The sequence below is a fragment of the Genypterus blacodes genome, unplaced genomic scaffold (assembly GCF_046128005.1).
Source record: "Genypterus blacodes isolate CSIRO-AG114 ecotype Tasmania unplaced genomic scaffold, CSIRO-AGI_Gbla_v1 ptg000128l_1, whole genome shotgun sequence".
Classification (NCBI taxonomy): Eukaryota; Metazoa; Chordata; class Actinopteri; order Ophidiiformes; family Ophidiidae; genus Genypterus; species Genypterus blacodes.
Window position 1 is genome coordinate 348,908 of NW_027466930.1, and position 27,239 is coordinate 376,146.

The following is a 27,239-nucleotide window of genomic DNA, read 5'->3' on the forward strand; positions in this document are numbered from 1 at the left end:
GCCACTTCCGACTCCAATTAGGATTTCCTGAGACTCAATAAAGGGGATTATTGGTCTGCAAAAACACAAACCCAGACTCTCCCACCCTCGTCCCCCTTCCTGCCCCAGCTGCTACGGTCATTACACTAGAAAGGCAGAGGGTCTCACTCCATTAGAAGATTTCAATGACAGTGACAGGGAGCGGCGTAAACAAATTTGGCCTGTTCTCCCTTTTCGTCCTTCCATTTCTTTCCAGCCCCTCACATTTGGGCCACAGACTTTCCTCATCTGTAAAATGAATCAAATGGTTCATAAATGATGTCAGCGAAGCAATGGAAAATAAACTTCCCTCCCAGTCGCTGATGAGAGACCGCAAGAGTCTCCGGACCAAATTTCTATCCAAGCTGCGGTTGGGCACAAAGCCCTGAAATGGAGTGTAGAGGAGCCGGGGCTGTGTCGATAGGGGGTCGAGAATGGCTGCTTGTGTGGCAAGAGTGATCACACAGTTAATATTCAAAGGCCCGGCTCTGCTGTAGAGGAGCCACTAAATAGAGGTTGACAAAGCGCGTCGTGCAAACAAAGGCCGTTCCCCTAAGTAGGCTGTGCGTATAGCATGGAGCGCCGTGAACAGACAGGCTCTGCTGGGGTCCGCATGTATGGAGTCTATAGTCATCCATCATTATAATCAATTAACTAACTGAATCAGATATCTATTGATCTCCTCTAATGTTTAATGCCTCTTGTTTTCATGACCTGAAATGCAAACAGTTTGATCCCTACTGTTGCATTTTGTAGCTGATTCCTTCCCCTTGAGCTCCACTTGAGTGTTGACCAAACATCTCTGTGCTCCACGTTGGGTGAAGGGTCATCTACATCATCGTGCATGTGCACACTCGCACGCACACACAGAGTTACTTCAACCGGCGAAACCTAATTATTTCCCTTTCCCTCCCTCTGCTTCTTTGTGCCAACCCGGTGATGTCACCCAGTAAGAGACAGTGGGATTGTTGGCCCAGTGCCCCCGAGGTTGGCTGTAATGGCGAGGGGAGAGGAGAGGAGAGGAGAGGAGAGGAGAGGAGAGGAGAGGAGAGGAGAGGAGAGGAGAGGAGAGGAGAGGGGAGGAGTCCCTTGAAGTTTTGCCTGGGCCCTTGTGTTGGGGCCGCAGGGATTAACCAGCCTGCTACCAGACCTCCATCGCCCAGCCTCCTCCTTTCTTTTCCTTCTTCGGCACCGATAGAGCCGACACATTTGAGCCTGAAAGGAAAACACAGAGGAGATCTTAGGGCCAGGCCCCTGGGGGACAGCTTCTGGGATTAACCTAGCTGCTACCCTCTTCCCATCGTTACCACCGGCCTGTGCTGAGATCTATTCAGCCTCACTAAACTGTTGCATAACAATGCAGCCTGCCTCTTGTTGAACTTTTGAAGGTTGTTGGTGAAACAAGGCACCCTAAGGACCCCAAAAGTGCCACCACGAGTCTCTTCCACTGTGGGCAGTTTGGGCCATTGGAGAAATCGGTGAATGTGTGGAATACTGTGTCTGTGCAAATTTGAGAAGTAAAAAAGGAGAAATTATGTTTAAATATGAAATAGGATAGTAATAGGTGGTCCCCTCTCTCTCTCTCTCTCCCTCTCTCTCTCTCTCTCTCTCTCCCTCCTGCTCTCTCTCTTTCTCTCCCTCTCACTCTGGCATGTTTGGCAGAGTGAGAAAGAGAGAGGGAACAAAAGGATGAGTGACCAGTTCAGAGCTGCGATGGCCAGCTGAGTTATTTGGTCAAAACCCAGCAAAATGGAAGGACGGGCTGTTGCTAGGCTGTGCTGTGAGAGAGAGAGAGCACTTTGGCCAGGCTCACTGAAGAGAAGCGGGGTTCTGTTTACTCACCCAAATATACCACTTTGGAGGCTTTGCAATCACCACCAATTAGTGTTATAACCCATTATTACCTTCTATCACTCTCTTTGAGCCTTCATTAACCACTCAACCTGTTGAGAGGGATCTAAAGGGCCTACAAAGAGGCCCAGGGGGAGGCTCAAGTGACAGTGATGGATGTAAAAAGCGTGCACATGGAAATAAACATTAGTTGTTTCACAGGATATTGCAGTTTTCAAACTATTGTCACTCAAGGCCTCTGAGTTTATGTGTTTGTGTTTGTGCAGTTCTTGGACTTTCGTTTGCTTTAGACGACGTGAAAGTGGTTCAGATTACCAAAGCATCATATCAGTATAAGAGACAAACCTGAACTCTGCACTGCAAAAAGAAAGTAGCTCAGATTTAGAGCAAAGCCCAAATCAAAGGCCGATCAAAGTAGGACTTGAATTAGATAAGTGATACAGCGATTATCTGGCTTTCTTGTGTTCGGGCATGAAACACGCGTGACTGAGCCTGAGCGAGGCTAGAAAAGAAAGAGCCACGCATAACTCCTCACGTGTATATCCTCCGGCCTGCGGCTCTCTGTTGTGAAAACTCAGGATGGGCCGAGGAGGAAACAGATTCAACGGATTAGCTTGGAGCTGCATTAAACAGAAACCAGAGGGAAGGGGGGGTCGAGAGGGAGAGAGAGAAGGAGAAATAGCAAAAACAGAGCAAAATAGAAAGGAGAAACCCATTAAGATGTGTGTATTTAGTCCCTGGAGGCCAATGTCTTGTTTGATGAGCCCTCAGGTTCAGGTCAGAGGTCACAGGTCAGGCTGGGAGGTTATCAGCGGCTGTTTGGGGTTAGCTACAAATGTCTCAGTAGATGGCTGCTCCTACAGTTAAATGGATTATCCTGGTGGAGGTATTCAGGGGTTAAGTCCAGCAGAGTGGCAGCACACACACCCGACCCACAAACACAAACGCGGCGCATACATAGAGCCGTTTAACACTGATATCACATACATCGGCCTCCGCGCTGGCATTTGTACCCCTGCTGGCTCTGGGTGCGATTCAGTCTGGATCCAGGGTGTGTGAAGAGGAGGAAGTCAGTGGGGAGCAGAGGTGTTGAACCCTGTCATCCTGTTGTTAGTGGTCACACCTGCCTGTTGTTTCAGCAGCTCGGGGAGCGTAAAGAGTTAACAGGAGGTGCTTTGTTTGTGTATCGAGACAACTGAAATTCAGCAGAGGGGGAACCTGTTAATTATATCACAACACACACACACACAGGCCATGTAAATAACCCACTCTGGGGTTTGGGAGTACAGTACAGCCGGCAACTAACCGCACAGCAATCAGCCACACACATACAGGACAACACATCCATACACACACACACACACACAAAACACATACGTGAATCATAATGGCAGGCCTCTTGTTTGACACCTCCCTCATCCAGCACGGGCGGCGGGGGGGCGTGCACCACAGCGGATTCATGATCTTCCAACTGTGACCTTAGATGGTGCTGGGGGAGGAGGAGGAGGAGAAGTGTGTGTGTGGGGGGGGGGGGGAGGTCTTGAGAAGCGACGGAGGGAGGAGACGAGGGCGTGTCCACCTCCTCAGTGGCCTAATTCCAAAAGACTTTGTTTATTTGCCACATTTGGTGTTTGTCTTGTTTGCTCAGAATGAAGCAGAAAATCACAGAAAAACGGTAAAGAAAACAAATTCATGCCAATTTGTTGTCTTTGTTGTCTCATTCTCACTGGAGTGGGTTTACTGTTAGATTGTCCCACGTTACATACAGCATCGCAGCTCTGTCGCATGTGGACATCTCTCCCAGCCTTTTTGGCTCGGCATCACAATTTGTTTTGGCTCATGTCGCACAGGACGCCCCGTCGTGAAATCTATACATCTTAGGCTGATCTTAGTCATCTCCACTGACCCGCAGAGGAGTGGCGTATGTGACATGGCGGCCGTACTGTCCAACATTCGCTGGTGCTGCGATCAAACATAAACAGAACACGCCTGATTAATCCCTTAGTTCTTGGTGACAATGTGAGCATCAGAGTAGAGAAGGGTGGCACTATGTGGCACAGCCGAGCAGCGGGGTCCAGGGGCACGGCTCTCAGCAAACACTGGCTCTTTCATATGTAGACCCCTTTGAAATGTGACTGACATGGAAAATCCTTTGATGTGCAGTTTGGTGAGACCTTTCCCCCCCTCCTCCCCAAAACTCTCCAAAGCTGTTTTAATGTGTTGAAATGGATCCTTTGTATTTACCACTCTGAGATCATATGTGGTCACCGATCTCACATATGAAGAATCATGGCACAAGTAGTGTAGCCAGAGTTCCCAGTGGGAGGTTAATAACATAGTGCTCCTATAAAAACAGCAGATAAGCTAAAGGTGCTTATTACAGCTGACAGTAATGAGAAAGACAGTTGTGCAGTGGTATGTCCCGGGCCTTTAGATCAGAGCAGATTTACCCTGAATGAACATCAGCGTGTGTGTCAGGGAAATCTGTGTAATCTGTCTGATGTCAGTGTGTGAAATGTCCCTAATTTATTAAGACAGAGCAACAACTGAGGAAGCAGGACAAAAAGAAATGTCTTGACACATTTCCACAGCTTTCAAACCTTTCCAAGCTCCATCCCTTTCCTCAAGTGCACTAGGAGGGCTATAATAATATAACAATAATAGAAACTTTGCCTTTGAAGATAATTTACAGTCACAGTACAAATGTACACTTGATTAAATAGTAAATCTGTATAAAAAGAGCTGCTGGCAGGTTGAGATCGGCCATGCACACTGACAACGGTTGAACAGTCACTTGGTTCCAAGTGTCAGCCTCCATGTGACTTTGCTCATCTCTTTTAAAATAAAATAGATGTCCTCCAGTGTGTCCTCTGTCCCTCAGCTAAGTGTTTCTGTGTTTTCTTTGAGCCTGGAAGTCAGCACACTTCAAAGTGGCAAAAAAGTTTCAGCCAAAATCTGTTATCTGTCCTGTCCACACTGCTATTGTATTATGTTCTGATTTAGAGAGCGGAGAGCCGGACTAGCCAACATCCTACAATGCCAATGTCTCTGATTTCCAGCTTTAAAAAATGGGCCTTATCTAGAACAAACATGTTCAATTTAGTGGAGTCGGTGCCTCGATCTGCGCCAATATCCATTTCTTCATGCACACGCACTTCCCCTGCTGGGCCTGCTGGGCCTGCTCAGCTCTGCTCTACCTCTGGCCCTGCAGAGCCTCACCCACCAGCCTGCTAGTTCAACAACAATACCATAGGAGGGCGGGACCAGGAAAATAATCACTTTACTCACTGCACATTTTTACTTTGAAATAGGCCGCCCTCCTCAAGTTCACCGAGTATATTAAACATAGATATGTGTGTGAAGATACAGAAGAGGGTGATATTTCATTTTAATGGTTTGATTGGTGAGCGGGACTGGCTCGTCAGCTGAGACTGCCTGTCTGCATGTCTTTGGCTCTGATGTCAAAGGTCACAACACCATCCACTCCCTCACTGACCCTTATTACTGCATCAGCAACCCCTGACCTTTCACCCCCCTGTTTCCCCCTGGTGGGTCCCACTTCCCAGGTCCTGTTACCAAGGAGGGTGGAAATAGGGTCAAAGATAATTTAGGAGTTCAAATGTGCAACTAACTGAAATCACACATAGCACAAACACTTTTAATGCTCAGCTTTGTCACCTGAAAATATCCAATCAGGTTAGACGATAGTGCCAACTGTCGCCCACACAGGAGCTTGTTTTGACTCGTCTTCACCGATGAAGTTTTGATTGCTTCAACCGCATTGCAACATTGGTTCAGATAGTTACATAACTACTATCACACCATAATCCTTGTTTATAAGGCGGTGACTCATCACCTTATGTTTCAAGAAACAAAGGAGGATTTCAGGTACTTTTAGCTCCATTTCTATTTCAATTTCAATATTGTTTCATTTTCAGTTTAGCTTAAATTTAGTTGTATTCCTGTTTGGCCATTTCTATTTTATTTTATATTTTCATTCATAATTTTTTTAAGCTTTTAAAAGGCAGTTAGAATCACATCCTTATTGCTTTGTCTGTCATTCATAGGTCAAAGTATATCAAAAGCTTTATCAGTGTCCATGATGTTATAGTGATCTGTTCCCTTGCTTTATACTGTGTAGCCTAAAGTCACAAAACACTTATCCTAACTAACCATTGCTTCTCTTATGGTTTTAGTAAACATAATAATATAATATATATAATAACCTTGACCATGGGTGTTGTTTTATATCCTAATAGTTTTCACGTTCTCATTCACGGTCGATGAAGCGATTCCTGTAATTCCTGTGATTCTTTGGCAACAGATAGCACAGGAAAATGACAGCGTGAACTTCCTTGACCTGAACCAGCCTGCAGTTAAATGGAAAATTCATCTCTGTTCCTTTTGCTGATACAAATCAAAAAGTGACCTTCTGTGTAAATGTTCCACTGTTATCACCCATGAATTCTGGCAGCCTTGTCTGTAGAGTAAAAGCAGTTTAGCTGACATTTACAGTAGACAGCGATACCTCGGATTCTCCCATCCTCTTGTTGGCCTTTGACCCAGTCTGTCTTGCTGCCACAGCTGTGTCTGAATGAGCTCATGGGCTGTCTCCTTGGTGAGTAAGATGCCTCTCCAAAAATGGATGACCGGCGTGAGAAAACGATTAACCTCTTTCCTTATAAAGATTGGATAGTTCCTCTAATTCAAATCCTTTTCAATGAGGTAGACTTCATCATTGTGGGTCCTAATCTTTGGTTTGTCATACATTTATTCAGCATGTGTTATGTTGAGGGATGACTAAAGGGAGTTCATTTTGCTCTAACCATCCCTCACCTCAGTACAGGAGTAGTGCAGAGTGTGAACAGAGCAGATTTGGGCCGACCAAAGCGAGAGTATTCTTGACCGGTAACCAAACTGGTATTTTACTACAATGGATGTCAGCATATCCACCTCACTTCCTCTCTATTCTGATCCAAAGTCAAACCACAGACGTCTCTCTGTGGGAGGCTTTCTGCTCCAAATTTACAGCACACAATTATCCAATTTGCTTAAACATGACATTTTACAAGAGGAGGTCAGGTCATCTATAATAATGGGCAGCTCTGTAGTTTCTCATCATGTCTTCGCATGTACTTGTGTGTGTGTGTGTCGTGTGTGTATAAGGGGGGAAACTGTCTCCAGTGTATATTTTATTGCACCGTGTGGGAAGGGCAAGTGGATGTCGCGGTTGACAAGGAGTAGACACACCTTTTCCTCTGGACTCCTTCCCTGTTCCTTCCACAGCTGTTGTGGTCAAACCCTTTCCGACCTAAGCCATGCACACACAGACCCAGAAACACACACATGTACACTAAAAATATTGTGCAGACATGAATGCACGTGCATGCTCATACACACGAATAAATGAACACACAGACACCAAATACTTACCATAACTCCCACCAGCAATCAGTAAGAGATCCATGCTCACACACACACAGAATGCCCTATGAACAAAATGTGGATGCAAATTATTTTTTGGCACATTGTATCTTGAAATGGATTCCAGCTTCCTTGATATATTACGAGTAAGCGCTCATATAAACAGGATACCAAAGGAGGAAAAGAGCCGGGTGGGAAAAGACAGAGGTGGCTAAGTTTGGCGATAAAACCATTCAAACAACAATGTCAACAAATAATTGTCTAATTATCCAAAGAGCTGGTGAATGATGATGTGGTGTGTAGAACAAATAAGCCGGCCTAACAGAGACGGCTGCAGTACATGGTGATGTGAATGAGTTTGTAGCATTGAAACATAAACACCCCCAGAGAAAAGGAAACTTTGTAGCTTTGTGCTGCTTGTTATTATTGCAAAGCTTATCTTCTCAACGTTGTTCTAATCCTTTGTTGTGTCATAGTGTGCAGTTACATAACGTTGAACAGCCTCGGTGAGACACAGAAGGAAAAGTTCTCACACAGACAGAATTGACGATTGAACTCCAACATAATAAGAACAGCTGCATGAAGTACGTGGCTGTCAAGCAAAGCAGCGTGCAGATGGCAAGTGGGGATGAGTTTATGACCAACAGTGTGGTATTGTGCCCCGGGCCTGATGAGAGGCTGGTTCACTCTCCTCTGGTGACCTTCTTTCTGAGCTGAATGTTCCCCCAACCGTCTGACTCACAAGGTACGGCCTATTACGCAATGCGGAGAGGCTAGAAAAGGGGAGTGGGACGGGTGATAGATGATCCAGTTCTTCGGATAAAAGGTTTCTCAAAGTGGATAACTTCTGCGTGAGAATACGACACAGCATGTTCTATTTGCTAAAGGCCAGTCACAGGTCAATCACACTGTAAGTGTCACTGGTGAGGCAAGCCACTTAAATGAAGAGGAAAAGAGAGAAAAGGAGGCAAACTGCCAGGTGAACAACAGGCCTCATTAACTCTGAGGAGAGTGGGCCCTCATAAAGTGCAGCCCAATTGATCCTAGTGCAGCCTGGAGGCTGTGTCTGAAATTTTAGCTCTTTTTAGCTCTTTAGTTTCTTCCTTGTCCAAGATATGGACTTTTAAAGTTTTCTCAAGTTGGCCAAAACGTTGACCATGGGATCAATCTTTTCGAAATTATTCAATATTCCCTGATTTGCCCCAAATTCCTGCCTTGTCCAGGATATGATCATTGTTGTTTCAGATCATTGTTTCATAGGTGGAATGTAGTTGAGTGTTGAGTACGTCAGCACCAGAGAACAACATCACTCATCCAAGTCGCCATGCTTCCACTTAAATCATCACCGTGTTGCACATGTACAGCGGGTGACTAGTAGGTAATTATAAGATTAGACTCAGACAACTTATTTGTGTTTTTTCAGTCGATGGATGTGTTCCACCTCGGTGTAATCTTAAATAAACATAGGGATGGGCCACAACAAGTGCTCTGTTTACAGTGCAGAGAAGAAGCAAGGAGGACAGAAGTCAGAGAGTAGTAACACGTATGTTCCCAGAGTGTGTCTGTGCCTGGGTGGTGCCAAGTCATTTTAATTAGAAGAAGAATCAATAAAATCTCTGAATGTTAAGGCTCTAAAGTCAAATGAGGACTATGTGAAAGCGGCACAGTGATTGCGTCATTAAACATGAAAACATTGGGATACTTTAATCAGACCAACAATGAGCTTTAACAAGCAATGGAAAGCAAACAACGCTCGTAAAATTAATTCAAACAAGATAAAACTGAAGCCAAAGTTGAGATAACTGCAAGTCAAAAAGATAGATATGTGTGAAACAACAACTACAACTACACAACTACATCAAAGCAAATCAAAACAAATCATTTTAATGTGTGCGTGGCAGTGATTGTCCCGGGCTGCGCTCCAGAGGGAGGTGGTTTCCAAGCTGCAGGGCTGAGGGGTGCTGCTTGATCTGAAGGTGCTCACTTGCTAATAGGAGATAGAACACATACATCACACCCACATTTGCACACAGTGTAGAAACCTCATGCAGCGACGGGGCATATCCTCTAATCCTCCCCTAACCCAGACACACTGTCTCTGGGATTGCACACCACTGAATGCTCCCCACCCCTCCCCACCCCCCTAAATGTAAAGCTGGGATCAGAGGAGTTTTCCATCTGAGGAGTGTTTTTACATGGGAGATTTACTACAAATCAAATGTCAATAAGGGAGGCAGTAGTCGAGTGGGTAGAGCTTCCGCTTGGGAACCAGAGGGTTGCCGGTTCGAGTCCCTGCCGAGGTGCCCCTGAGCAAGGCACCGAACCCTCAATTGCTCCCCCCTCTGCGAAGGGTGGTAATGTACTGTAAGTCGCTTTGGATAAAAGCGTCTGCCAAATGATCGTAATGTAATGTAATGTAAAATCTGAGGAAAAACTCACCTTCGAAAAGTAATGCTGTGCAACAATGCAAAAAACATGCTTAGAATAAGAATGCATACATATGTGATCGTTAAAATGCTATTATGGGGAGAGAGAGAGAGAGAGAGAGAGAGAGAGAGAGAGAGAGAGAGAGAGAGAGAGAGAGAGAGAGAGAGAGAGAGAGAGAGAGAGAGAGAGAGAGAGAGAGAGAGAGAGAGAGAGAGAGAGAGAGAGAGAGAGAGAGAGAGAGAGAGAGAGTTTGTGTGCAGAGAGGTGTGTGAGCCATGGAGGATGCTGTTGGGAATTTCCCAGATAGTAGGTGAAAACTATAGGACAGGGGTTGGAGAGGATGTCTGTCAGCCAACGTAACTGATAGGAAAAAACTGACAGATGCTATCAGCAGTGGTGTCACCAGGTCTTCCTGGACGAGTCTCTCCTCACGGGGGAAATAGGGAAGGAGAGACGCAGGAGGAGTGGAACACGCCAGCCGGGGTGAGAGGGGTCAGGGAGTCAGACGGACGATGGGTGATGAATGCTGGAGTTTTAAAGAGGGCACTGGACAGGCCCGGACACCTTCTAACAGCACCAGTCCTGACCTGTCCTGCTCCTCCTCTCTGACGCTGGGACTGCCATGTAAACTGAACTTCACCATATCAACCACAAGCAGTTTTATATGGTGTGTGTGCAATTATGCAGAATCATTTCTGTTTAAACTATAAAATAGTTTAAAGTGTGACTGCATGGCTTTAATGAAGGCAAATGATGATGTGCAATTTGTTTTCCCAGCGCTTTAGATCAATAACACTAGCAGAGATCGGTGAGGAAGTAACGTGCAAGTTGTAACAGAAAGAACTTTTTATTTCCCACCTGTGCTGAATAACTTTTAATCTGTAACACTGGAAAAAACGAGTAGTAAAGTGGTAAACTTCAAATAGACACAGTTTTACAGCGGAGCATTTTTCTGCATAGTTGTTTCGTTCAGGCAAACAACTTCTAACCACAAAATGTGCGGCTATAAAACACGTGCATCGGTCTGCAGCTGACAAAGGTCTTAAATAAAGACCAGGACTATGAATCAAACTGTGGGAACCTGATGATTAATGTGGCTGGCAGCTAGGAGTCAAATGTTACATGTGCCTACCTGACCTCTTTCTACACTACAGTTAACCTGGACAGACTAAAACACAAGCACATCCCAAGTCTGTTCACAGGGTAGGAATTATAAGAACTTAAATCAAATTGCTTGTTTGACAGTAAAGCTTCACATATTTCAAACTGACTCAGCATTGCCACGCTGTGTTATTCTGTCAACAATCACAGCGCACAGCCGCAAAGATGAGGAGGGGAAATGGTTTTGCTCTTTTCTGTCCGTCTTGCAGAGGGAAGCTTGTGGTGACAAATATGTCTGCTGCTGCAGGCCATCTGGCAAAGAAATAAAGTGCTGCAATCATGCACAAATCACAGCTGTCTATTCCTTTCTTTTCTATTCAAAAATATAGAAAAAAACATGAAAGCAGAACAAACCATTTCCTTAACAAACTATGCACTTCAGCCAAATATATTTGTTTGTTTGAGTCCTCAAAGGTCAATGACTTGTAATGATTTGGAATCATTTAAGAAGATGTTGTCTGTAATTAGATCTTCAAAGCTCTTTTACCACATTCTGTACATCCCCACAGCACAGGTTGGACAGTGACATTCCTTCCATTAAAAAGCACTGCCTAAGGCCAAGCTGTAAGCATTTCAAACCAGCTATGAATCTATAAGGTACCATGGTGAACACAATTCAAAGATATTCAATGAAGCAACTAAAGCATTTGTGTAACTTTTCTGGGTAGATGCTTGTCTGTGATGGCTGCTCCGGATGTCAGGGAGAGTAAAGAGATTCTTCTAAGATTGTTAAAGTAAAATCTGCATGTTTGAGTTGCTTGTCTTGAGCCGCTTTTACTTGGTGTTACTGAATGGAGCAACATAGATGACTTCATTATTCATATTATTCCTCTCAACCCCCTCAAACCAAAATCACATTTAAGTACGTAGGAAACATTTCTATAACATTCCAAACAATGTGGGTCAGCAGGATGGATTGGATGTTATTCTAAAATGAATGGACTGAAGCAATTTAGGGCATTCATTTGGTCGCAGCATTCTTTGGCCCAGCAATTAAAGCACACAACAAACACCCCCAGGCAATGCTGAGATTTTAATAGCAACCAAGCCAAATTGACCAGTGAGTGACTGATGATTTTGCTCTCACGTGCCTCCTAAAATAGCTTGTGTGAAAGCAGGGTCTGTTGTAGAGAACTGTCACCAACCCTTAGGCTGGAGAAATTGTCTTCTTCCTGACAGCGCGGCTAGTGATTGTAGTTTGCACAAAGATAAAGGCATGTCAGATGCAATTGCCAAAGACACGGTGCTCATGACATCATTCTGTGCACAAGTGACCTGCAAGCAGTGTAAAGACTGACAGCAAAACAGAGGAACGTGTAGAAGAGTACACAAACCCTGCGCCCTATGCATGCTTTGAGCACACAACACAAACCAAACACTGGCAATGATGTCAGCGACTTTCCCATAGAGGCACTATGGGAAAAATGAGAAGGCATCAAGCAGTAGCCCCCTTTTCACCATCTTTAGGGCTAGAATGGCATGTTAATGACTCACTTCATGTGCCACATCTTCAAAACTGGTAGCCGCATGTCAATTACAACAGATAATACAATTAAATGAGGATCTATGTGCTGTCTTTGATGCCAATGTGATGTTGGACAGAAAACTCATAACATTATTTTGAATTTTAAAAAAGGAACGTTCTTTTAATGGAATTGAATATAGACCAACAATTTTTCTAGGTCTTGGGTTTCCAGGTTTTCTGAGAATCTATCATCAACTACAGTCAAATATAATCTACTCTACATGTAATTACAGATAACTAAACTTAATGTAAAGAATTGGCCATGACATAGGTTAACATGGGTTGCCCCCTGTCGGCGATTTTGATACTTGCATGACATCTTCAGCAGTTTACAAGACTTCAAACTACAAACCCGCTTACACTCTAAATTCATGTTTCTCAGATTTTAAAACCATAAAATGTTAACAATATTTTGTGTTTTGTAATCTATATAGCAGTTTATCTAAGGTGTATCTTTATTAAAAAAAATTATTTAATGTATTCTTATTTACTTTTTGACCAGTTTTAACAACAGAATCTGTTCCATTGCTGGTTCGGGTCAGTGTCAGCCTTTCCTGTAGTAACAGAGCGGTGAGCTGTGATCCAAAGATATGAGGATTGCACAGTAATAATAACACTTAAGGCTTTCAGCTCCACGCCTGCGCAAACGTGAATTGGCGGGTGTTGGGAATGGATGACGTAAGCATGGCACGAAACGCAGCTCTGACTGTGCGAGCCCCGCCTTTCTGTGGAACGTGCGCTCACCCCCTCACAATTTGCCGCAATGTCCCACTGCACCAATGTGTTCTTCCGCGCATTTCGTTTGGGTCTCGTTTCTCTTCAAAGATAAAATATAATGACACCTAATCAAGAGAGAATGTGAAACCTGCACCCTTTTGTTATTTCATTACAAGAACAATAGCTAGTAATGTTTTTTTCATTTTTTCCCCATGAATGTGTGGATCTAGTTTCTCTTAAAAAAACGAGTTCCGGTTCGTTCGCCATTTTGTGTACCAACACAACTGCTTTGTTGTGAGGAGGAAATCAAGTAGCGTGCTTATAGAGATTGGCGAGCAGGGCAAAGTAACAATCTCCATCTAGTCTGTCGTTAATGTATTTTTAATCGAGCTACTAACTACTTATCCAAACATATATTTACTAAAGGCTGGGTTATCTGGCGTTTGGTCTGAACACAGAAACGCAGAGGGTAGGTAAAGCTTGTCACCTCAACGTGCTAGCTTGGTCGCCGCCGACAAAGACGACTGTCCGGCATATTTCTCTCTTGAAACGGTAACTCGCCGGAAGACACGTTGACTACCACAGTGCAAGACGCGAAGACCGAGGAGATGGCGAGCTCAGTGGGGAACGTGGCTGACAGCACAGGTTGGTTTCTATGTAGCTGCTAGTCGCCATACTGTCGTGTTACACCCTCAAGAGGCGGTGGGGGTCGAAGTAGCGCGCAAGCTAGCTGGCGTTCGCTACTCGGCTTTCACCGCGTATCGCTGTAAAACGATAGCTATAAGATGTTATTTACTGTGTTTTTAAGTTTTACAAGGAGTGTGTGTATCTGTGGGTTAAACGGGAAATTGTGCTGACTCAACGAGGCAAAGGTAGAGAAGCCGAACCACGCACACACGTTAACCTCAAAGGCTTGACATTGCTGATGTAGCTGCCGTGTAGCCACCCCGATTGACCTCAAGTTACCGTGCATCCATGTTGTACACCGACTCATACAATTAAATGATTTCCAGTACATAAATATCACAAAGTTGGCCCTGGTATCAGCTAGCTACACGTTGCACTGATATACTGTATAACAAGGGAACTGATCGTAGCACAGCTGCCTGATTTAATGGATAGATGCTCCTCATTAGTCGCTGTGAATTACAATGTTAATCTTAAATGTAAAGTCGCACATTTAGCCACCTCAACCCAGGCTTTCCATGAGCTTCCAGAGCAGAATATCCACTTACAACTGTGGAAATATGAAATTTGATATCTCATGCACCATCTGTTCCTGCCTCAGCCCAACCTTAGTTTCACTTGACGTTCTTATTCATTGAACTACCAGACCGACACGTTTGCAGTAATTGCTATTATGAGCTTAATCAGAACACATTAGTTATTCATTTGTATCTATTGAATGTCTATATATATTTGATGATTCACTGCTGGTGCTCTCAAAAGAAACAAACCTTCACCCCTGGTTATTCATTTGGTTGAATACAATCGCTCAAGTGTGTAATTACATTAACGTTAAGTGTACCAGCAACGTTTTGTACTGCGTGCTGGCACGTAACCTGTTGCATGATTAATAATTTCTTTCCAATGCATGTGTTAATTCAAAATATATTTGATTTCTCTTGTGAATTTTGTAGGGGCCATTTTCTCATCTTCACTTGAGTTGTTCAAATTTCCACAAAATTCCATTCTCATTATTGTAGGGTGTGATATACACCATTATATCAGTAGGCAGTCAATTATAAAATGGTTACAGTGTGGCAGCCCCCCTACTGTTTTCTGGCTGGGCTGCTGTGTTTCATCTGAACCGTGTCTGATGCCCACCTTCTTTTAACTTTTTAATCATGCCCACACAAAAGTTTTGGCAAAATGCCTGCAGTCAGAGAGGGAAGGTAGTGGTGTGTGTGTGTATGCACACACAGCTGCTAGTCTTAGTCATCTGAACACAATTAATCATGTGATCAGATACAACAACATAAACTTTCCAATCTCCACGCAACTATAAACAGAAATGTAAGAGGCAGACAGCAGGTCTCACTTTATGAACCAGCGTTTGTGTCTCAGACAAAAGATTCAGTCTCACATGAAGGGTGGAGTTGTATGACAAATACAGCTCCAACAAGTTGGATCAGTAAAGCAGTTCTGGCGTTTGTCATTGTGACAGTACGGAATCTTAGTGGTTCCCTTCATTTTGTCCATTATTTTACAGTTGAGTTTGAACATATTTATTCTTTGTATCATCTCATTAGTTTTCATTTGTCTATTATTTTCTTCCATCACCTCTAACATGTTGTTTTCCCCCCTCCTTGGGCTGTGTTGGTGCTCCAGAACCGACAAAACGTATGCTTTCCTTCCAAGGGTTGGCTGAGCTGGCGCACCGGGAGTATCAGTCGGGAGACTTTGAGGCAGCAGAGCGCCACTGCATGCAGCTGTGGAGACAGGAGCCTGATAACACAGGCGTGCTGCTGCTCCTGTCTTCCATCCACTTCCAGTGCCGTAGACTCGACAGGTGAGGTGTGGGGGCTGACATTAAAGCACACTGAGGCTTTGGAGGAGCAGAGAACACTGGCACAGCTCTGACTTTCAGTGCACACCGGTGATCTGGGGAGCTTCTGGAAATCCTGCCACTGAAATCTTCTGTGTCCTTCCTCTCTCCCCTCATAACGTTTTTCAGGGTGTTGGTGGTGGTGAAGGTGGTGTCTGTACTCTTGCTTTACAGGTTTCATGGTGACGTTAATGATGGTGAATAGTTTGAATTTGCACATTTGCAACAATCTTGAGAAGTATTGAAAAACAGCTTGAATTTTAAGATCATGCCCTCAATACATGGTGTCCTTACCGGCCTCTCAGAATTGCGAGAAAGTGAGACAGTCTCAGCGTTTGTTAAATGCTAAACTGATTTTCCTCTCTCTTAACAAGAGGGTTACAGATGCATCAAAGTGTTAAATGCTGCTGACTAGATAACAGGTTTGAGCAACCTCGTAGGCGTGTTCCAGGCAAGACTTCAAACCTTTCTCTCTGTTTGGAAGACATAGTTAAGATGACAAGAGTGAAGACATAGTTAAGATGACAAGAGTGAAGACATAGTTAAGATGACAAGAGTGAAGACAGTCAAGATGACAAGAGTTTAGCGAGGCGATCACACAGCTGGTATTCAAGCCAGTTGTGATGTTCCCTTTCGTTTGTTTCCACACCAATACGACCTTTCAGGGTTTATCAGGCCACGATTTGCAAATTGTAAGCACCATGGTGTTGATGGGATGATTGTGTGCGTGTCCACATTCCATTTGAATATGATGTTATGTCAAACATCCTTACACCTGTCATCATGTTGCTGTCTTCCTCCCCCCCGACCACTCCCAGCAGGATTCTGACTTTCCTGTTTTCATTCTTGCCCTACAGGTCTGCTCACTTCAGTACACTGGCCATTAAACAGAACCCGATGCTGGCTGAGGCCTACTCCAACCTGGGCAATGTGTTCAAGGAGCGCGGGCAGCTGCAGGAGGCCATCGAGCATTACCGACACGCCCTGAGACTGAAGCCAGATTTTATCGATGGATACATCAACCTGGCCGCAGCGCTGGTGGCAGCAGGGGATATGGAGGGAGCGGTACAGGCTTATGTGTCTGCGTTACAGTATAACCCTGTAAGTAACACATGGGGCATACGCCCACAGTAGTGAGGGATAAAGCCTTAGTTTAGATTTAAGAATAATAATAGTAATTTCATTCAGTTCACATTAGATTGAGCAGTCAACAAATTCACCAATGCTTTTATTGTGGCTGCATATTGAACATACCTCCCTCCTCCTTGTAGGACCTCTATTGTGTGCGGAGTGACCTGGGGAACTTGCTGAAAGCTCTTGGGCGTTTGGAAGAGGCTAAGGTACGTCTCAGCCGCTCGACGTTTGACTGATGTTGGTTTTATATTTATTTTATTCATTTCCTTTTTTTATTTTTTTTATTTTTTACTTTCCCCCCTCGAAGGCCATAGATCTTTCTCCTATTGACATTTTTTAAAGCAACATCAAGCCATCTACATTCAACCCTCCAGTCCAAGTAAACAAAACAAAACAAAGCTACAGCAAATCGTAGCTTTGTTTCTCATTTCTCAGAGTTTCAGTGAGCTTCGCTTCATACTCGTCTAATTCCCCAGAAAACATTTGGAAGTAGTGGACTGGAATGAGTCAGCACCCATATGAGACAGTTTTTCTCTAATCATTTTTAAATCACAATAGCCAGGACTTTTTTCCTGTTGATTACTTTTCAGACAGCTTCATACATATTTATTTTTTAGTGTAGTTATAAAGGAACCATCACTTTTGTCCCCACCTGATCTCTGGATCCTAGTCTGTCTTTTTCTTTACCCCGGCCTTTTACCGAGGTTTGCCCCCCCCCATCCCCTTCCTTCAGGAAGAAAGGCTAGATTGATTTGGTAACTTGTACAACATATTGTTATGCTGCAATTTTTAATATATGAATCTGGTCTTTGAGCCTCTGCTCATGCATTTCTATGTAGTTGCTTCTTGGAGGGGAAATGCTGGCTCGGTCTTTGAAAGTTTGATGAACTGATGAAAAGTTAGTTTAACTTTGCAGTGCAAAAGATAAGATGGTCTCTTACCAAAGCACTATACTCCAGTAATGTTTATGACCAAACTACCGACACTTTCAACCTCACACTGCCCCCAGTGCAGTTGGTGCTAGTGTGCCCTAATCATCTAGTGCCCTACTTTCCTTTTGAACAAGTTTTAAATTTGTTAAAGGGACCCTGGGTGGGTTTAAATCTGGAGGTGTGGAATTGTCCCACTGGTTACAGGCCATCTTATTTCATGCTAGAGGGGGGTTAAGGAGTGGGGAGGAGCATCAGGGAGTTCCTAGCTCTCCTGCTCTGTCGCTCTACTCCCCGCGCGCTTGCTGAGGATTGGAGTATGCGCGCTCAGAGCTGTCTTCCTGACCCTTGAGATATGCCCATTCAGTGTGAAAAAGGCCCTTACCCGGCTTTTTATTGCACGCTCCCATGAATGTTCCCTTTGAATATGGCTAACAATTCAACTATCCAGCTGGTTATCAAAGCTGACAGCCTCCCATCATTGAATGTGTTTTACAATGTGGGTTTGAGAACAATAATGGTAACAATGTGCCTGCAAGATGGCCAGAGTAGCGTCAGGCAGACGGCTCACAAACTATGCTCCATCGCCTGCGTCAGATGCTGGATTAGAGAGACAGAACGCGCAGCAACAGCGATGACTTCTTTATTTCAGACCTGTGGAGGATTCTAGAAACCATAATTAAACCACAGTCTTTTCTCTTTATCCCATTGGCCAGGATTCAAGAAGGCAGGACATGATAAAGAAAAAGATCATTGAAATTTGTCTTCAAAAGTGTAATCATGACTATTCCCAAAGAAATGGGATCAGTTCATTGGGGAAGGTCAAGCCAGTAACTTCTCTCCTGCAGTGTAGGTGAAAACTGAAGTAATGGCTATAATGTCTGACTGCTGAACTATATTGCTCCAAGAATCTGGAGAGAACAAAGCCTTTCTTCCATCCCAATGATCCTTTCAGCATTCCTTTTGTTTTCTTTAAAGTGAAACATTCATTGCATGAATGAAAACTGAGAAAAGTCTTTTTAAGTTTGTTGTGAATCGAAAGAACCTGTTTTATTTCCACATTGAAGCAGAATGTATTGTTTGAAAAACTTACTAATGATCTTGTTTTCTGATTTTGTCTCTTTTGGTTTTTCCACAACTGATATTGTTATTTAGAAGGTTTCAGGTGGGTGACACTATTCCTGCGTAGGTGCCTGGCGGAAAGGAACACTAGGGCAGCATCAGTCCTCTCCTCTTCTTCCAGCCAGCTGCGGCCGCCACTCTGACAAAGTCCAAAAATATGGTAACGGGTTTGTAACTGCCAACAAAAGAAAACAAAAAACCACCTCACTTCATGCTTGAGCTCCTCTGTCTTGTGGCTTCCTTTGAAGAGCAAACAAGAAAAAAAAATTAACCAAACAAAGTATAGTAAGCATTTCTTGAAGTACGCTATACTAATTGCCCAGTTTTGTATGAAGTAAAAAGAAAGTTGGATTTGGAAACAGTAATCGTGCAAAACAAGTAAGAACCCTCTAACTCTTACATGTTTGTTATTTTTCCTGTTTTGTTTGATTTTTTTACCTTCTTTATTTGGAGTTGCAGCGATCTGATGATGCAGATATTGCGCTGTGAGTCTGCAGTAGCGCAGGGGCCGCGCAGCGATACCCTCCAAGCAACCCAAAAGGCGGCAAGCGCAAGCGTGCGATCCCCAAACCCTCTACCCTCTTTGGCCCGTCAGTTGACATCCTCTCTCCACTTACCACCAGCCTTGCTCCTAAATCCCCCCTTATCTCAGAAAATTTGTGACTGGCCCTTATGACCCCCTATGATCCCCTTTTCTCTGGGTTCAAAAATCCATTTGCCATGGCAAAGTTATACATCAGGAAGTTGCTATTGGCTGCTGACTTCCATATCTAATAGGTTTCATTTCCCCCTAACTCATGTTCTGAGATGCACTGTGGGTGACGACTGTGTGCCAGTCTGGTGTTGGAAGGAGTTCTGGCAGGGGATGCGTGTCTGCAGCGGCCGACCTGGCCAGTCGGCGAGCGCGGCAGCTAATTAATGACCTTTGCCAGGCGCAAGGTCACGCACACGGCAGTATGCGGCGCATTGTGGTTGGTGGTGATAAACACACACCCGCGCGCTCGCTGGATTTGTTGCGCATGCATTACAGGAACCGTCACCGACATGAACCGTCAAGCATCCTAGGTTGTGAGGTCACGCCCACATGAACTGAAGCAGTCATAGAGTGCTCGTGCTGTAACAAGCATTAAAGAAAAATAATTTGTTATCGATCAATGTTTGTCAATGTTATTGATTGGGGCTGTAATTATTGGGACTTGGTAGAATCAAAGCACTGTGTAGCTCATGTGGGGAACATAGTTTGTTACAAATGTGATCATAACTGTGGGATGCGAGGCCTGCGTGTGGGTGTTGGTTGGATCGGCGCAGCGTAGGGAAAAGCAATGCAGCTTGGCGCAGGCAGATTTGTGCGCAAGCGAGCCCGTGCTGCAGACTCACTTTTTGCCCTCATGGAGATCAGTCACTAATTCTGCTTTCTCTTCCCCTTTTTGTTTTTTCCTTTTTATTCTCAATCTTCTATTTGTTTTATTTTACACCCCCCCCCCGTCCTCCCCTCTACACACTATCCCTCTCCCATTCTACCTCCTCTCCACCTTTCCTATTTTTTTATTATTAACCCATTGAAGGCTTGTTACCTGAAAGCCATTGAGACGCAGCCCAACTTTGCAGTGGCTTGGAGCAACCTGGGTTGTGTGTTCAATGCCCAGGGGGAGATATGGTTAGCCATACACCATTTTGAAAAGGTTAGTAGCAACATTTTAAGTGTTCTCATCTTACTCCTAATTGTTTTATTATATACCAAGTGCACATTTAAACCCTTTTTCCAATTTTCAGGCAGTGACTCTGGACCCAAATTTCCTTGATGCATACATCAATTTGGGCAATGTTTTGAAGGAAGCCCGCATCTTTGACAGGTGAGGTCAAGGAAAATGTATTATTGAGAACTGTTGACGTGAAAGATGTGAATAAATTAAAGAACACAATTGACAAACCTTCATTCATGTTTTGTTTCCAGAGCTGTGGCTGGATACCTGAGAGCACTGAGCCTCAGTCCCAACCATGCCGTTGTCCATGGAAACCTGGCCTGTGTCTACTATGAGCAGGGACTCATTGACCTGGCTATCGACACCTACCGTCGCGCCATTGAATTGCAGCCCCATTTCCCTGACGCTTACTGCAATTTGGCAAACGCTCTGAAGGAGAAGGGCAATGTAAGCTAATTATTATTTTCGTTTTACTCCCGTCAAGACCATTTGCACTTCACAGGCAGATGCTGATGTAATGCCAAGTTGCATTTGCTGGATTTAATGTTTTTTTTGTCTTTGCCAGGTGTCCGAAGCAGAAGAGTGCTACAACACGGCATTGCGTCTGTGTCCAACCCATGCAGACTCACTTAACAACTTGGCCAATATCAAGCGTGAGCAGGGCAACATCGAGGAAGCGGTGCAGTTGTATAGAAAAGCCCTAGAGGTACAGAAACATGCTCTTTGCACTACAGATGTGTGTAATGTGGCAGTTATGGTGGCTCTGAATGTGAGCACTATTTAACTCTAATTTTGCTTGTTTGTTCCTCAGGTCTTCCCAGAGTTTGCAGCAGCTCACTCCAACCTGGCAAGTGTCCTTCAACAGCAGGGTAAACTGCAGGAGGCGCTCATGCACTACAAGGAGGCAATCAGGTGTGTAACTATACGCTGGTGATGGCTCATACAATTCAAATTCTTGATTACTGCCTATTACAACAGGTGGTAAAATTGCTCTCCTGTCCTGTTTGATTATAGAATCAGTCCCACGTTTGCTGATGCCTACTCAAATATGGGTAATACACTGAAGGAAATGCAGGATGTACAAGGAGCATTACAGTGCTACACCCGTGCCATTCAGATCAACCCTGCCTTTGCCGACGCTCACAGTAACCTGGCCTCTATCCACAAGGTAAGGACAATTGTAGATGGGACTAGAAGTCAATGTATACTCGTGTTGTATGTAAAGTATTTGACATTCCATTGCCTCTGTTGTCTTTATTTACTATTAGGATTCTGGCAACATCCCAGAGGCCATTGCATCTTATCGCACTGCGTTGAAACTCAAGCCAGACTTCCCTGATGCTTACTGCAACTTGGCACATTGCCTGCAGGTACCTAAGAGCTCATCTTGTAGGTCCTAATTAATTAATTAATTAGTTGTGGACCAGGCCAGTTAAAGTTCTCCCTCATGTCACTGTTCCAGATTGTGTGCGACTGGACAGATTATGACGACCGGATGAAGAAGCTTGTGAGCATTGTGGCCGACCAGCTGGACAAGAATCGCCTGCCTTCAGTGCACCCTCACCACAGCATGCTGTATCCGCTCTCTCATGGCTTCCGCAAGGCCATCGCCGAACGCCATGGCAACCTTTGCTTGGACAAGGTAGAAAAACAGATCAAAGCAAGTACTATTTTATTTGATTTTTGGGGATGAAAGGTGGCTGGTGATGGCAGTGGCTGTCTGTGGGCGTATGGGGAAGGTAAGGGATGGGCAAGATAGTGTGTAGAAATGAATTTGTAGACAACATGATGGAAGCTGGTGGTGAATGGGTTGCTTGCAGGGATGAAGGTCTTGGGTTGACACTGATTTTAGATTAACCGATAGCAGAAGTGTTCTTAAATTCATGGTTATTTCAGTAAATATGAGCTTGGCTTACTAACTCCCCTAGAGCAGTTTGTCCTGATGTAGTTGCATACTTATGCTGTTTTCTGTCTCACAGGTAAATGCCCTACACAAACCTGCGTTTGAGCATCCTAAGGACCTGAAGGCGAGTGGAGGCCGTCTGCGTGTTGGCTATGTCAGCTCTGACTTTGGCAACCACCCTACTTCCCACCTGATGCAGTCTATTCCTGGAATGCACAACCCAGAGAAATTTGAGGTGTGAGATTTTTTTAACTAGTAGATAGCCTAACCAGGGATTTTAGCTACAGAAATGATGAGCTTCTTGGTAAAAACGAGTAAAAGAGGGGCGCGGCCTATGGAACTCCCCACTGCCTGAGAGGATGTTTTAAAATATAGGTGCAGCTTTTGATGGAATACATTTAAGTTTACAGTCATGTGCTAGCATGTTAAGATATTACAAGGTAGGAAAGTATAGGTTTGACCTTCTGGAATGTTTGGGTCATGTCCCTTTTGAAATACTAATCGTTTCTCAATTTTTACTTTTCAAGGTGTTCTGCTATGCACTCAGCCCAGACGACAGTACCAACTTCCGAGTCAAAGTGGTGGCAGAGGCTCATCACTTCACGGACCTTTCACAGGTAAATGTTTGTTTAATTTACAGATGATTACACGACATGTTGCCCAGGTCTTTCATGTTTGAAATGGCTACACTAGCAGAGCCCAGTTGCAACGAATTCAGTTTGCAGTAATCATTCACTGCTCTCCCCTATTAGATCCCCTGCAATGGCAAGGCAGCTGATCGCATTCACCAGGATGGAGTTCACATTCTGGTCAACATGAATGGATACACCAAGGGAGCCAGGAATGAGCTGTTTGCCCTCCGCCCAGCACCCATCCAGGTACATTTTGAATGTGGTTTCTGACACTGATCCTGTATCTTTGGATGAGGCTTCATCTGAGCAGCAAACTGCATTATTCAGCTTTATCTTGGCATCAAAACTGCATCCACAATGTGTCTGTATGCTTGTCCCATAGACGATGTGGCTGGGCTACCCAGGAACAAGCGGGGCTCCCTTCATGGACTACATTGTTTCTGACAAGGAGACATCACCCATGGAAGTAGCAGAACAATTTTCTGAGAAAATAGCCTACATGCCCCATACTTTCTTCATTGGAGACCATGCCAACATGTTCCCTCACCTCAAGGTTTGTTTAGTCATTCCTTATTTGTTTATGTTTTTCATTGTCAGGTCTGGCTGCTGACATTTGTTTATTTATTTGCACAATTTCTTGTTGAAGACAAAGTTGCTCCAGTGAGCTACTCTGTCATCAGGTTGCCTTCAGCTTGGCTGTTAAGATTTATTTTGGTCCCATTTAACTGTTTCAATGACAGCATATCTCGAATTAATTCTTTTTCTCTTATTTGAATAGATTTAGAGAATTATCCTGCCTGCACCTAGCACGTTGTCTGACTTCTCTAGTTTATAATGTGTGTTGTGGTTTTTTTACCCACAGAAAAAGGCTGTGATTGATTTCAAGTCTAATGGCCACATCTTTGACAACCGCATTGTTCTTAATGGCATCGATCTGAAGGCCTTCTTGGACAGCCTGCCGGATGTGAAGGTGATCAAAGTGAGTAAACATAATTAAATGAATCTTTGGCCTTGTTAAACCAGGTGCCAGTTTTAGTAAGGTAGGTATGTTTATTTGGTTGATTGACACAATTGGGTAGACTGCTTGACAACAATTTGGAGCCTGGATGTCATTGTGTGCTTAGTGGTTCATGTATTATTGCTAAGTGTCCATGACAGTCAAAACACTTTGTGCCACTTCATTTCTCTCCTTGGAGTTCTTAACGATCTTGAACAGCTCTGCATTTCCTTTGGTCAAAACTGCATTCAAGTATGATTTTCTTTAAATGTTTTTCAAGCATGTTGGTTGTTTTCCCTGACCAGATGAAGTGTGACAACAACCAGGAAGCGCCCGTGGACAGTAATGGAGCTCTGTCCATGCCCGTGATCCCCATGAACACAGCTGCTGAAGCCATTATCAATATGATCAACCAAGGTCAAATCCAGGTCACAATCAATGGCTTCACGGTCAGTAATGGCCTGGCTACCACACAGGTGCGCCTCTCTTTTGCACATTTCTGCTGAACGGCATGCAATGTTGAGACAACGGATGGATGTACGTATACACCCATTGTATACGTACATCCATGGATGTAGAGAGAAAGGCAAGAGCAGTAGGTTGATGTAGTTTGCTGCAGGGGTGATTGTAGTTTCTGACACTTTAGACCCTATGGTATGATGTGTTCATTAAAGAAGTATAAAGCATGTTGTTGAGAGAGCTGGTGGCTGTTAAAGCATTGTTATAACCTCAGCTTTGTTATGTTGTGACAAGAAGTCTAATGTTAAAGCCCCTTCAGGCATGTTGTTATTATTATTATTAGGTTGGATACTTAGGTAGGTTTGGTGACTCATTTATTCACAGTGATCACTTTTTAGGCATCTGTTCTCCTTTTCAGATAAACAACAAAGCTGCCACTGGTGAGGAGGTGCCACGCACAATCGTTGTGACAACACGCTCCCAGTATGGCCTCCCTGAGGATTCAATTGTCTACTGTAACTTCAACCAGCTCTACAAAATAGACCCCCCTACCCTTCAGATGTGGGCCAATGTAAGTTACACAGCCAGACTTTGTAAATGACAACGTACATGTATGTTGTTCCTTTTTAAGCTTAACTTTAAACTTTTTTACCATTTTCTTTCTGCACAGATCCTAAAACGTGTGCCCAACAGTGTGTTGTGGCTTCTTCGTTTCCCGGCTGTGGGCGAGCCCAACATCCAACAGTATGCACAGAATATGGGTCTGCCTGGCTCTCGCATCATCTTCTCCCCTGTGGCCCCTAAGGAGGAGCATGTGAGGAGAGGGCAGCTGGCTGATGTGTGCCTGGACACTCCTCTGTGCAATGGTCACACCACAGGCATGGATGTTCTCTGGGCTGGAACACCCATGGTCACCATGCCAGGTGAGATGCTGTTTGTTTAGCATTATAACAGTTTGAGGGCAAATTGAATACAATATTTTGATGGCAGTAAGTACAGTGCAGTTTTTAAAACAGGATAGGATATGAAAATAATTTGAGGAAATTTCTAATTATGCCCAAACTGCTTTATAATTTCTCTGTATCTGTATAGGTGAGACCCTTGCCTCCCGTGTGGCTGCGTCACAACTCAGCTGCCTGGGCTGCCCTGAGCTGATAGCACATAGTCGCCAAGACTATGAGGATTCTGCAGTCAAACTTGGCTCTGACATGGAATAGTAAGTAAAGTCTGATCTGATTCCTTCTTGGCACTTTTCTTTTGGTTGAACTATTAGTCTGACCCTGCTAATGTCTTGCAGCTTAAAGATGATAAGGGCCCGTGTTTGGAAGCAGCGGATCTCCAGCCCTCTTTTCAATACCAAGCAGTACACAATGGACCTGGAGAAGCTCTACCTGCAGATGTGGGAGCATCATTCAAATGGAAACAAGCCAGAACACATGGTCAAACAAATAGAGACCAACGAGAATGCCTGAGCATGAACATTTGAGTTCTTTGCCCCTTACAGTCTAACCCTCTGCAGTTATCTTCAGCATTTTTATTAAACCAGTCTTGGAACCCCAGCTCGAATGATTCAGTTCCACTCCAGTCCTCTCCCCAGAATGTGTCTCCATTCTTATTTACTTTTAGTGGGACTCTTGTTTGTGAAGGAGCCAACTGCTGTACCCTTTTGCCCCCCTCTTCACCTTTGTTGTTGCACCAAACACAAGCCAGATAGAGCCCAAGTATCAGGCGTTTGTCATTTGAGACTCCAGTCCTAAACCACAGCAACCTTGGCGAGCATGAGAGGCTTGTGATCGCTCCACGACCCCGATGAATCGACGGATTCTTGGCACCGCATCTGTGTGCATACAGGAGTGAATGCTGTCTCGCTGAGAGAATGCCCAGCCTTCATTACTTGTTCTATTTATAAGTGGATTGTGTTGTGTTTAAAAGGACAATGTTGCACCAATAAAGTTGTGTTTCTGACTAAAAAGTGAAGCAGCTTTAACATGCAAGCATAAAACGTGGTTTGCAACTGCTCTTTAGTTTGTCTTAAGCTGTTAATAACTGACTGCATTGGCTTAAGTGTTCAAGATTTGAAGAATATAGTCTAGTGGAAGACTCGTTTCCCTCACCAAATGCCAATTTTTAAAGTTTTTGTTGTATAGAATATGCTCTTTAGCTGTCGTCCTGTTTGATGTCACACTGCTTGTAAAGACAATTCGACCGAGCTGAGCAGACGCTTCTCATTAGTCATTGGAAAGGGCCTCAACTTCAGTTTAGCTGTCATTTACATATCGATTTTGATTTGTCACTCAATCCAGGAATGGCCTAGGTAAGTATTTTCTAAGATGTTTTTGTTTTTGTATTGTCCGTTAACTGTAGGATGTCAATGATGCCCACGGGTGTAAACACAATAAAGAGATGGCTAAAACAAAAGCATGTAGCCTTCTGCTGTTTGATTATTTGATACTCTGGATTTATTTTTTACTGCACTCATTTTAACAGGGAAGTAAACATCCCGGAAGTGAAAATAAGATGCACATTTGAAGTTACGTTTACATGTGTGGTCGTGTAGCGTGAACCTGCAGGTATTCGGCCACATTCGTACCAACACGAAGCAAAAGTAGCCCGTTTCGATGTCACGTTACATTAACTGACCAATCACATCCCGTATTGTGGGGCCACGGGTGGGAAACCATGCCATTGC

General features: G+C 44.1%; 1 protein-coding gene across 6 annotated transcripts; it reads left to right on the forward strand.

Annotated features, from left to right (window-relative positions):
• Positions 1–13,389: 13,389 nt before the first annotated feature.
• LOC143010529 (UDP-N-acetylglucosamine--peptide N-acetylglucosaminyltransferase 110 kDa subunit) lies at positions 13,390–26,507 on the forward strand. 6 transcript variants are annotated; one of them, XM_076162885.1, is made up of 22 exons: positions 13,390–13,768; positions 15,455–15,635; positions 16,529–16,772; positions 16,943–17,011; positions 20,422–20,538; positions 20,630–20,709; positions 20,811–21,006; positions 21,125–21,265; positions 21,371–21,471; positions 21,574–21,727; positions 21,828–21,929; positions 22,022–22,219; positions 22,539–22,697; positions 22,990–23,079; positions 23,215–23,340; positions 23,477–23,647; positions 23,957–24,073; positions 24,397–24,567; positions 24,969–25,121; positions 25,221–25,473; positions 25,643–25,766; positions 25,848–26,507. In XM_076162885.1, the coding sequence occupies exons 1-22, from the start codon at positions 13,732–13,734 to the stop codon at positions 26,020–26,022; spliced, it is 3,159 nt and encodes a 1,052-aa protein (XP_076019000.1). In that variant the 5' UTR covers positions 13,390–13,731; the 3' UTR covers positions 26,023–26,507. The 6 variants fall into 6 exon arrangements, with proteins under 6 accessions (XP_076019000.1, XP_076019003.1, XP_076019001.1 ...); XM_076162888.1 differs by having other exon boundaries at positions 24,397–24,540; XM_076162886.1 differs by having other exon boundaries at positions 22,022–22,201.
• Positions 26,508–27,239: the final 732 nt, after the last annotated feature.

Coding starts and splice junctions, on each gene's coding strand:
- LOC143010529 (XM_076162885.1), top strand. CDS start 13,732: ATGGCGAGCTCAGTGGGGAACGTGGCTGACAGCACAG. Junction 20,539..20,629: donor CCATACACCATTTTGAAAAG/GTTAGTAGCAAC, acceptor TCCAATTTTCAG/GCAGTGACTCTGGACCCAAA. Junction 24,568..24,968: donor ATGGCCTGGCTACCACACAG/GTGCGCCTCTCT, acceptor TCTCCTTTTCAG/ATAAACAACAAAGCTGCCAC.